This window comes from Perna viridis, chromosome 2 (genome assembly GCF_037379345.1).
Source record: "Perna viridis isolate PV_CMFRI_1.1 ecotype Kerala chromosome 2, ASM3737934v1, whole genome shotgun sequence".
NCBI classification, from domain to species: Eukaryota; Metazoa; Mollusca; class Bivalvia; order Mytilida; family Mytilidae; genus Perna; species Perna viridis.
The window spans coordinates 63,491,404-63,503,453 of NC_142446.1; the positions used below are offsets into that span (position 1 = coordinate 63,491,404).

Here is a 12,050-nt window from a genome sequence, read left to right on the forward strand (position 1 = left end):
AGATTTTGTTAAAATTTGTGTTTCCCCGTCTCCTATTCCGACTTAAATATCTCTGCAGTAAGGTCATGAGTTGTATCAATGTAAACTAGATATCATTTAATTACTATACAAGTAGAAAATTATCTTAAGTGAACTTGTAACATATGTATTGTATCTAGTGCAGCCTAGTGGGAATATCATTTCCACCAAAAATCCTGCACAAGTTAAAATGCTCCATTTTATTGTTCCATCAATTTTGCTGCAAGACACACAGTTTTTTATCTGTTCCTTCATTCTTTTCTGTCACTCTTAGGATTAACTTTACCTTTGAATTTTAGTTGTGTTCTATGATATCATAATTTTAGTATTTATTATACTGGGTTGCCTTATTTCTTATTTTCTGCACACATGCAACTTTCCTTGCACAAATACTTTAAATGTACTAATTTTTGCTCTTTTTTTGTGGTGGACAGAGAACTGTGAAAAATAGTAACAATATATAAAGCTAATCATTTTTTTGAAACTGTGGAAATTGATACCTGGGAATATGTTCACTTGACAAAATCTGTGAAAAGTAGCAACCGTATAAATTAATACATTTACAGTAACAGTTTGGGCTTCAACTTTTCTGCAGCGGTGGGGACATATGACTAAAATAAAATATTGGACCCTCTTAATCTCCTTTGTGGGTGCTTCAATGCCCATTTGCATCACCTTACCATTAAAATGAAAACAAGAAACAGCCTCCCTCATCATTTTTGTTTTGCTACATACTATGTAAATTGACCAGTACTGTTGTCATCTGCTTTGGGGCAATAAAAAGGTCAATAGGAATCCTCCTTCCCTAATTTTAAAATTTTTACAAAATAGAATATTGCAGGGAAACCATTAACTTTTAATTGAGTAGCCTACAAAGAAAAGGATGTTGAAACAGTCTCGCTCATGCTACCAATCCATGTTTTTACATTTTGTTGGTGTCGAAGTTGCTCATATAATTTTGTAATCCACCTTTAATTTGGTTAGTAATAATAGCCTTGAATTTCTGTTGAATCCATTGTTTTACTCAGTAATGATTACCTTTGTTGTAATTATGGTTTTTCTTTGATTTCAAACATCATCACAAATAAATCATGTGATTGTCATATACAATAAAATTGATTATAATGTCAATAAATAGACATTTCACAAAGTAGAAAATTAATATTTATTCAGTCATGGCGAAATTCATCTGACCGTTGGACATGAACGGTACTTTTAGACGCCAGTCCGGTAAATTTTCCATGATTTCCGAACCACATGACTGGTACGTAATTTTCATTAGACACGCCTCAACCAGAACTTTCGGTTTAAAGATGGCGTCAGAATCGAGGCAAATTTAAATTGGATCAGAGAAATGATTTTGGTCCAAGAGATATTTGTTAGTCCAGCAGATTTTGTTAGGTTGCTGGACCAAATGTTCGACAGGTTGAAAAATGATTTCGCCAAGTCTGTATTTATTTTACCTATAAAAACATTTTCCATTATTTGACATGGTTTTTCAAAGTATTACTATATATAACTAACAAATGACATTACAACTAAGCACCAACAACCTTTCATAAAATTGTAGGACTTTGCCATGGAACAAAACAAATGACCATTTTAATTCCCTATCATTGGAAACATGCATAAATCAATGTAATTCTTGCACATAGAAAAAAAATGCATATGAATCACTATCCTTAAAGGTCAGCTGGGCTGTACACAAATAATATCATTATCTGGGTAATTCTGTAGGATTACAATATACTTCCTCATTCATAATTGAATTGAATGATAATTACGATCAATCAAGCTAATCACAGCCAAAATATAAGATCACATGATTTGAATAACTATGATTAATCAAAGTAATCAATATGATTAAAGTTTGACATTGCTAAAGTTCTGGCTTCACTTCAGGAATTTGGCGTGGTGGGTAATATGATCTTCCATGAAGGTAGCCATGCAGTAGTAACTGTGGTCATAGCCCTGTAATGAAAGAATCATGAATATTGAGCACTTGTTGTTGAAGTAAACACAAGTACATTTGTAACTGGGTATTACACACATTGTACTTTAGTTAAAAGATCTCACAGCTGATTAATACCATTTGGCAGATTGCTCCTTAGTTGAAGCTTTAAAATCTCAACACTGGAAGTGGGCCATTCTTTTATATACTCTCTACTACAAATCAACAACAAAGCATACATGTACACGCATGCATCAGTCTAATTTTAACCCATTCTTTGATCCATAGCATCTTACAAGTAAATCTGTGAATGTGCATGTTTCTTAATATTCCCTACTCAAATACTACAAGTGAATCTTTTGAATGTGTTTTTTTTTTCACTTTGACATTTTTTAGCAAAACAATTGAACAAACCTCTTGCATTCTGAGTGTGACTTGTGTTTTGCTCTCTGTACAAGCTGCTACAAAGTTATCAGGCAGTAACTGACCCTGAGGTAGGAAATCATCAGCTTTACCCTAGAAAAATTTAAATAAATTAATTGAAGCCAAAATTGAATGATCACAGCATTTAAAAGTCCATTAGCCAAGTATGATTGGAACACTAATTATATCAGATTTTGGGTGTTAATTTCATATTAGCTAATCAATTCTGTTCATTATTAATTTAATATTTTTTCACTCATTCTAGAGAATTTGACAAGTCATTCAATGCTACACTTATTCTTTTATCGTGATAACTTTCAATTTGTGGTGTCATTTAAATCATGCCTTAAATGTTCAAATATCCATATCCTCAACATCCCTAATTTACTATTTATGATTTTTTCACCAACCTGATCAATCAAAATATCTAACGGTGGGCCATTGTAGTTCTTCACTAGACATGTAGCATCGTAAGCCTGTCAAAAAAAGCAAAATGTTACATACTAATACTTTACAGTTATTTTCCGTTACTCAAACATTTATCAATATCTCAGACTTGCCTATCCCTTTCTGAGGAAAATAATCAGGTGCATCTCAAAAACAATTGTAAGAATTCTATTAAAGATGACCATAAAAATTGGTGGCCTAAGACCTTAGGCCAAAAAGGCAAGTCTGCATTTCGAAAGTTAGCTGATGAAAAGTTTACCCCCTCCCCAGAAATAAGACTTTAACACATCCTACAAGACATCAATAATCATTACTAACTAGGGATACCAATGAGTATGAGAATATTATACATATATAAGATGTATCACTTCATAGAATACATAGTACTAAACACAGAATTTCTGCAGCTGAATATATATTAAATGTCATTTTTATATATCATTTCAGTTTTATTTGTTGATCAAATACCCCAAGAAAGCTCATAAAACATAAAACTTTCTAACATACCTTCCAAGTTTCCTTGTCCTCGCCTAGGTAACCAGTAAAGGCTTTTATTCCCCATGGGCAAATACTTGGGTTACAGATGGGAGCAAATGCACTGACTGATTTATATTGGCCAGGATTCTTAAGGGCACAGATAAGAGCACCATGACCTCCCATACTGAAAATAGAAAGAGAACTAGAGGCTCAATCTCCATAATGATTTCTAAATATACCCCTATATTGTGAAAACACTGGGATTTCCCATGCTATTTATAGACACTTCACTTCCGGTGACCAGTACTGAACTGCAAGTCTGCTAACCCCACATGCCATTCTGAGGATTGTGAGCTGACATATGCAGAATCATGCTGATATATAGTCATCTGCAGGTTAAAGTTAAGGTAAAGTCCAGAGAGAAGCCATTGAATATTGTGAAATTAGCATAGAAGCGTATGGGAAGTGGAATTAGTGGTTTCTAGCCGTAAGGCAACAATTTTCGAATTTTTTTTCAAAAACCGGTCTTATGACCCCTAAGTTCCATTTTTAGTACAGGCAGCCATATCTATTCATGGATTAAAAATCACAACAGTCATTTTGAGCACAATACACTAAAGAACTATTATGCTTATTTTCATTCAATAATCTTAAATGGTTTTAGAGAAGATTTTCAACGTTGTACATGTGAAAAAAAAAAAAAAAACAACAAAAAAAAAACTGTTTCAGGGGTAGTAACTTCTACATTAGTCAATGAATGGTTTTGAAAATTTCGGCATAGGTCCTTCTCGTGATGCTTAACAATTTAACCCATGCCAGAAATTTGCTAGAGGCAACGGTTTTTGAGTTATTTGCAAAAAACTGCCATCTGACCCCTATGTTCTATTTTTAGTAGTGGTAGCCATGTTTTTTCATGAATCAACAATCCCAACGGTCAATTTGTGTGGGATACCCTACGGAACATATAAGCCAACATTGAATTCTGTGCAATGGATTTTGAGAAGAAGATTTTCAAAGCTGTACATGTGAAAATTAAAAAAAAACTGTTTCAGGGGCCGCAACTCCTACATCAGTTGACCAATCGTTTTGAAAATTTTGGCATAAGTCCATCTCATGATGCTGAACAATATTACCCCAACACCAGAAATTTGCTACAGGCAATACTTTTTGTGTTATTTGCAAAAAACTGCCATCTGACCCCTATGTTCTACTTTTAGTAACGGCGGCCATTTCTTTTTATGAATCAACAATCCCAACGGTCATTTTGTGAGGGATACCCTAAGGAACATATATGCCAACTTTCATTGAATTCTGTGCAATGGTTTTGAGAAGAAGATTTTCAAAGTAGCACATGCAAAAAAATGCAAAAATAAAACTTTCAGGGGCCATAACTCCTACATCAGTTGACCAATCGTTTTGAAAATTTCGGCATCGGTCCATCTCATTATGCTAAACAATATTACCTAATGCCAGAAATTTACTAAAGGCAACGAAGATTTTCAACGTTGTACATGTGAAAAAAAAAAAAAACAAAACAAAAAACTGTTTCAGGGGTTGTAACTTCTACATTAGTCAATAAATGGTTTTGAAAATTTCAGCATAGGTCCTTCTCAAGATGCTTAACAATTCAACCCTTGCCAGAAATTTGCTAAAGGCAACAGTTTTTGAGTTATTTGCAAAAAACTGCAATCTGACTCCTATGTTCTATGTTTAGTAACAGCTGCCATGTTTTTTCATGGATCAAAAATCCCAACAATCATTTTGTGCAGAACACCCTATGAAACAATCATGCCAAGTTTAAAACCTGTCAGCCAGTAGTTTCAGAGGAAAAGATTTTTTAAAATTTGTTCACGACGACCACGAACACCAAGTGATGGCATAAGCTCACTTGGCCTAGGGACAGGTGAGCTACAAAAGACAAATAAAATCTCTGCAGCAGATTTCAACCTACAGTGTCATAAAAAATATCCCAACAAGGTACATTTTTTCAGTTTCTGATTAGACTGGATAGTAATGTGCATATTTAACATTCATTGTAATAGTTTCATTATTAAATTGAAGTCTATACTTAAACCTCATAACAGCATTGGGGTAATAACAAGTACACTAAAAGCTTAAAAGACAGCCAATAAGAAAAAGTGGTATTATCAATTGGAATCTGGGGTCCTATTTATAAGGAAATCAATATCAAATACAGTTTACCTAATCAGAACAAAATACAGAAAAAAAAACAGACCTTGAATTTATCATTGTTTATTTAAAAAAAAAAACATATTCCCATTGCTACTTGCTTGTAAGTCCAAAAATATGTATTTCATATGCCCCTTTCTAGTTGTACAAAAATCAATGAATTTTCTTATGGTTACACAATACATACCTATGACCAAATATGGATTGTTTCCCTTTCTCTGTTGGAAAATTGGCATCAATGACTCCTGGCAACTATAAGGTTATACAATCAAATTGACAAATTTTGTATAAAATCACAGACTTTGTCTAACTAATCCTTGACAGAACCATCCAACCTTTAATCAGAATATAAGGATTTCTAATTAGAGGATCAGGCATCAATTTGGAAGTACAAGCAAAAATTCAAAAATTGTCACATTGCACCCTCTTATTGATAAAATCCCCATGAAGATGATTATGACTTTCATTGAGAGTTCCTATAAAATTAATTCCTACAATATATATTTCTAACTACAATGTAAATACACATTTTTATTTCAGTTATAGTGAAATTGCTCCAGTTAACAATTTTCATAATTACAAATCAAATGCAACAACAAAAAATTACATTGTATATTCCTCACCTCTTTGGTAACGTATTCATACATTCTGTAGTTAGTTTTCCAAGGATCTTGAGTGGCATTAACATAAAATCCTGCTCCTGACCCGAAATCATAACTATCATCTTCTCCAGGTAAGTTCAATCCACCTGTAAAACACAGGACGAAAAACAGTGATGTTAAAGGGATATTTTTTTCCAAAGAATTGATCAAATCAAATACCACTGTTTATACTTTCCTAACAATAGGAACATACACAAGAAGTTTTCTAAATGATTGAAAACTAGGTCTTTGGGTAGCAAGACTGATTCGTGTGTGAGAGGTTGTGGGTTTGATCCTTGGCCTAGTTAACCCAAAGACTTTAAAATAGCTAGCAACTGTTTCTACACCAACAACACAGTATATGTAATAGAGTGATGGCTGATTGGTTAAGATTCAAAATAATAAGTCAGATAGGGGTGAAATGCATACCTGCCGCCTGTTGTTTCAGCGAGCAAGCACAATTAAGATCCAACTCAGTGAGTTGGAGTAAAACATAGTAGGGTCTGTTCAATTGGTCAAACTTACTAACCCTGAAATGCATGCAATATCTGCCAAAGGACATAAATCACAACCTTTCAAAAACTGATTATGTTTACCTACATATAGTTCTAACATACTTAGATCAGTAGTTTGATTGTAGAATATTGTTTGCAATTCAGATTTCATTTTCAATCCTTCAATTAAGAAAAAAACTAAAATGTAAGTTCTCTTTTACTGGTCACAAGTCCAATTCAAGCATTTTGTATGAAAAAAGTGCAATCACATCCTATAACAGGCATTTTTATCAAAAATCATATTGCAACTTAACAACAGAGAAAAGTATTGTTTCTTAATACCACTACACGTAAATCACAACACAACTCCTTACCTTGATGATGTAAACTGAAAAATGTTTCCTCAAAAAAACACATCCATAATAAGAAATCAAATTATAATTAAAGAAAAGTTAAAATTAATAGAGTTTAAACATACGAGGACTGGTATCTGGAGCTACAATAATGAAGCCATTTTGTGCAGCATACTTTTGGGCACCAGCCTTGGTTACAAAGTTCTGATCTGTGCAAGTCAATCCTGGAATATAATAATAAAAGCTTTCAGTAGTAACTTTCATACAAACCTAGCTCCATATGAATATGAACAGATTTCTCAAGAGAGGCACACAATTTGTTCCCATAGGTGCTTCAAACAGTCAATTGGAACACCTGTCCTAAACAAAAGAATGTTGATCTTATTTAATCAGTAATTTTAAAGAAATAAGCCTTTTCTCAACCTTACAGAAGATAAGCATATCTTTTAGTCCTGTATTTTGTATAGAAACATTGGTGAATAATATCATGCAGAACTGACCTTAGCTTGTTATGCTGAAGTGTGGTGTACAAAGTAGAAAAACATGCTTTTCTACTATTACAAAAGGTAGGGCTATAAGAAGAGAAACAATCTTGTAGACCTATAGGTCTTAGAATCTCATCCATGTACTATAAAATGCTCTGTAGGGCACAGCTTCATACCACTTAAGGTGGTCAAACTCTGGACTGTTAGGGCAAGCATGGACACACCAGTCCACTCAAACTTATGGTCACACAAGTCCACTCAAACTTATGGACACACCAGTCCACTCAAACTTATGGACACACCAGTCCACTCAAACTTATGGACACACCAGTCCACTCGAACTTGATACAGCTTTTGATTGTGCTTAAATATTTGTCAGAGGAAAAGAACTTTACCAGATTTGAAGTGGCTCCTTTTTGGCCATTTATTCCTCAATTAAGCACAACACCCAACATCAATCCCAGCCTTCCTTTGGGTGATATGGCACTTCGTGGTACAATTTCAAAGAAATCCATTCACCTTTAGTAAACCTATCATCTGGACATCAGGAAAATGTTTTTTTTTCCAACCCTAATCTTGGCCCCACATTCTTAATCAGTTCAAGTCACAACCCCAGTGATTCTTTTGTGATATGGCACCATGCAGAACAAAATCACAATGATCAATTCACTTGTACTCACTTATACTGTCCAGATCAAAATGCTTGTTTCTAGCACCTTTTCTGGTCCCTGATTCCTAAACAGTTCAAATCACAACCCATAAATTCCAAGATTCCATTTATAATATTGCACCTTGTGGTATAATTTCATAAAATTCTATATATACACTTACACTCAAGTAAATTTTTTGGGGTCATTTCTTAATGAATAAGATAATCATAAACACACTTGCCAAGAATAATTTAACTTGTAATCATGTTTTGGTTATTCACTCTTTCCAAGTAATCATATAGTAGGTGTTTACCTGATAACCAATATAGAACAGGACATTTCTGTGTGTCAGCCTGTGGTGGTAAGTATATTCCAAACTTCATAGTACAGCCACACTCTTTACTGGAGAATAAGAAAGAAAATAGTCAAACCTCACCTCTATTATATAGTTTGCATGTTCGCATCAACACAGAAAAACAGAATGGCTTCAAATTTATAAAGTTTTGACTTTATTAAGCTACTAATTTAATAAAGTTTTCTTTTAAAAAAGAATGAAGAATTGTTTTACATTCCACTTGCTATATGTAGTACATGATACAGGATAATATTGAGATGTTTAATTGTTTTTTTTTAATCATATTTTTTTCATATTTTTTTTAATAAAAAAAAAGGTAAACTAACAAATTTAACTGTTAAATTGCACAGTAAATGAAAATTTAGCCAACTCTCCGCATAAATATACCAAACTGGTCTACGCTTTGCTATTTTAAAAACCCTGGAACTTCTTATGAACGACATACCTTTCATGGCTATATACTTTCTGTAAGCCACCAAACATTTTGTTACTGGATACTTGTGTTACAGCAGACATGATGTTACCTGTAATTGAATTAAAACAGCGTTCATTTCATATATTTATAAAAATTTTGTGTTTCATTAATATTGTTAACCTCCGCAGTTCCTGTGTTACTTTGCATATTGACAAACAAGAAATGAAGCATTTAAATACATGTACTAAAAATCTCTTTATTTAATTCCCTTAGTGCAAAGCTTTCATTCCAGCCTCTCTAAGCTTGTAGCTTGTAGATGACTTTCACATCTGCCATTACATCAAATCTGATGGAAACTAGTTTATGGTTTAATAATAAACAAAGAAAGGATACAGAAGGCTACAACAGAAACATTAATGAAAAACTTCTAAAATATATACATACTTATCATTTAAAATATATTTATACTGTGATCACTGATCAGTTAAAATTTCTGTTCCTTTTGCTCTCAAATGTAATGTCTACAATCTTAAGTCTGGTGATCTCAGTTGCCCTAAATGAAGAACTTCTTCAGAACAGAAGTGAACATGAAAGTCATCTATTCCTAGATGATAGAATGACTAGATTTAAGACATTGTACCTACACTGTGCACACCATATCACCTAGATATGATAATGTAGCAGTGCTCCCCGTTAGCCACTAGCCCGAAGCCCAGGGCTGGTAAAAATTGATTTGGGCTGTGAAATAATGTGTACATTTCTTGTTTCAGGCTAGTTGAATCCTATACAGTCCTCTATTGATCAGGCTAGTCACTGAGAATTTTGAAGGAAAGGCCTGCGTAGTGTAGGGGGGTTATATTATAATTGTATCTACATGTATCTATCACATATCATCTAGTAGTAGAAGTAGTGAACTACCCCATATTTTAAATGATGCTGTGTAAATTAATTTACATTTCTTGACTGATAGTGTATCATATATACATGTACTGTTGACTAAAATTTCTGAAACATTATCTTGGGAGGATAATGCTTGAATACAGCACCTGTGTTTGGGACCCACATAATAAAAAACAAATCAACCAAATAGAGATGGTCCAATGCAGAGCAGCTTGGTTCACTTGTAACAGATATCATAACACCAGTTCTGTCTCAGCAATGCTAGACCATCTGCAATGGCCAACATTACAGCTTAGGCATATACAGCTGAGACTAGTAGTATTTTATAAGATCATTCACCTTCAACTGGCAATATACCCAACATATCTACTTGTACCATCTGACAATAGAACCAGAAATAAACATCTCTACCATTATTATCAACAAATTCATACAAAGAAAGACACATACAATTTTTCATATTATCTATATACAATCATAAAGTGGAACATGCTACCAACATCTGTAGCTCTTTATACTACAGTATACAGTTTTAAAGAGCAGATCACCACATCTACTCTGTCGCAAATTTCATAAACAGCAAGACATGTACATAATTCACAAAAAAAAAAAATAATAAAATAAAAACTAACAAAATCACTTTTGATTGCAAAAATATTTTCACTGTATACTGCTCTACCCTTTTTCCGATGTATACCTAGTTCCGACGTATTATTAATATCCATTTTTGTACGGAACTGATTACACATGCTTGGGTCAGAAGTCAGAAGTTGCCGATACTGAACCAGGCCTGTTTCATGAAAACAACAAGAAAGATCAGATTGTCGGTATTCCAGGTAATTTTAAAGTTTTAAGCTCAACATAGAGTATTTCCAACTTTTCCAAAACCTCTGTATGCCAAATTATTAAATTCCTTTTAGAAATGTAGAAAATGTGAATGAAACCGATCAATCGATAATGATTTATCGTCTGCCATTTACAAAGCTTCCCAAATAACAATCACGTAACCAAAATACGTCATGTGTCATACGAATTAACTATGGAAAGCCAAATTAACAAAAAATGAACATTTTCTGAGGATTTGACAAATTAAAATATCAAACATATTTTCCCTCATCTTAAAAACATTCTGCTTAAAAAAATTCAATGGAAATCAGTGGTTAAGCTGTATTTAACACTAGAAAAATTTCACAATTAACAAATTTAAGCTAATTTGAGATATTTTTTATTTACAGATATATGAAAAATGAAGAAAAAACAGTATCAACCTGATGCTTAGAAATCTGCCTTCAATGCAGTACAGAATGGATATTTTTTTGTTTTACAGTTTTTTTTTTGCTGCTGATGATTTTATTAAAGTTGTTCAAATGTATAAATGATTTAATTTTCAAAGTTAGAATTATCAAATGAAAAATAAGTTGCGCAAATATGGTATATGAAATACTTATATAAGAATATTTAAAAATTTATCAATTAAAAATTAGCAAGTTTCAATAATCTAATGACTGAGACCACCTAGTATATCAATTTTAAGTAATCTAAAATATTCTAAATGATTTTAATTCTTAATCAATTTCAATCAAATGATTATTTGAAATAATTTGCCTTAAATAATGAAGTGTTTAAATTCTCACATATGAATGTTTCTCTTTAAATAGACTAGAAAATATATTCTATAAAGTTATTTTTGTCCAGTACTATATTTTTTTCAATAAATCCAATACTAGCATATTTCTATATATTTAGTGGAAATGTATTGTATATATATATATATATATATATATATATATATATATATACTATTATGTGCCATCTATGGCAACACCGCCTGCACGAAAACCCCAGTATATATATATATATAATAGTCAGTATAATGACGGAGTGCAGAAATTTGAAGATACATGTAGATAGAAAGAGAAGAAAAATGTTGGAAACTTGACCCTCCCCCTTTTTAATTTAAACACTGTGAAATAGCGAATCAAATAATGTCAAGCTATCAAATAAAAAAATTCATGGAGGGTAAAAAAATCTTTTGCTTAATACTAACGTATCGTTCTGCTCCTAATCTGAAATTTGCAAAACAACAAGTTTTTTGTAGCAAGGAAAGGGCACCTGCAAACTGCGAACCGGCGACCGAAGAACACCATATCCTTCCGCGAAGTTAATTTACATTTCCTATAGTTTCTGTTCGAAAAATCATGATAATATTTTGTATTGAATCATGACAAATGTTGATACAGAATTTAAGAAA

General features: G+C 32.7%; 1 protein-coding gene across 2 annotated transcripts; it reads right to left on the reverse strand.

Annotated features, from left to right (window-relative positions):
* Nucleotides 1-1,115: 1,115 nt before the first annotated feature.
* On the reverse strand, nt 1,116-11,994 carry LOC148626421 (S-formylglutathione hydrolase-like). 2 transcript variants are annotated; one of them, XM_088570397.1, is made up of 10 exons: nt 11,912-11,939; nt 8,930-9,008; nt 8,443-8,531; nt 7,120-7,218; nt 6,130-6,254; nt 5,694-5,758; nt 3,347-3,500; nt 2,803-2,868; nt 2,384-2,485; nt 1,116-1,989 (listed from the first exon to the last, which is right to left on the reverse strand). In XM_088570397.1, exons 2-10 carry the CDS (start codon nt 8,998-9,000, stop codon nt 1,912-1,914), a joined length of 849 nt encoding a protein of 282 aa, XP_088426523.1. In that variant the 5' UTR covers nt 9,001-9,008; nt 11,912-11,939; the 3' UTR covers nt 1,116-1,911. The 2 variants fall into 2 exon arrangements, with proteins under 2 accessions (XP_088426523.1, XP_088426522.1); XM_088570396.1 differs by having other exon boundaries at nt 1,167-1,989; nt 11,847-11,994.
* Nucleotides 11,995-12,050: the final 56 nt, after the last annotated feature.

Coding starts and splice junctions, on each gene's coding strand:
- LOC148626421 (XM_088570396.1), bottom strand. CDS start 11,946: ATGGTGTTCTTCGGTCGCCGGTTCGCAGTTTGCAGGTGCCCTTTCCTT. Junction 9,009..11,846: donor GATTAGGAGCAGAACGATAC/GTTAGTATTAAG, acceptor ATTCAATTACAG/GTAACATCATGTCTGCTGTA. Junction 2,486..2,802: donor TAGATATTTTGATTGATCAG/GTTGGTGAAAAA, acceptor AAATTTTTCTAG/GGTAAAGCTGATGATTTCCT.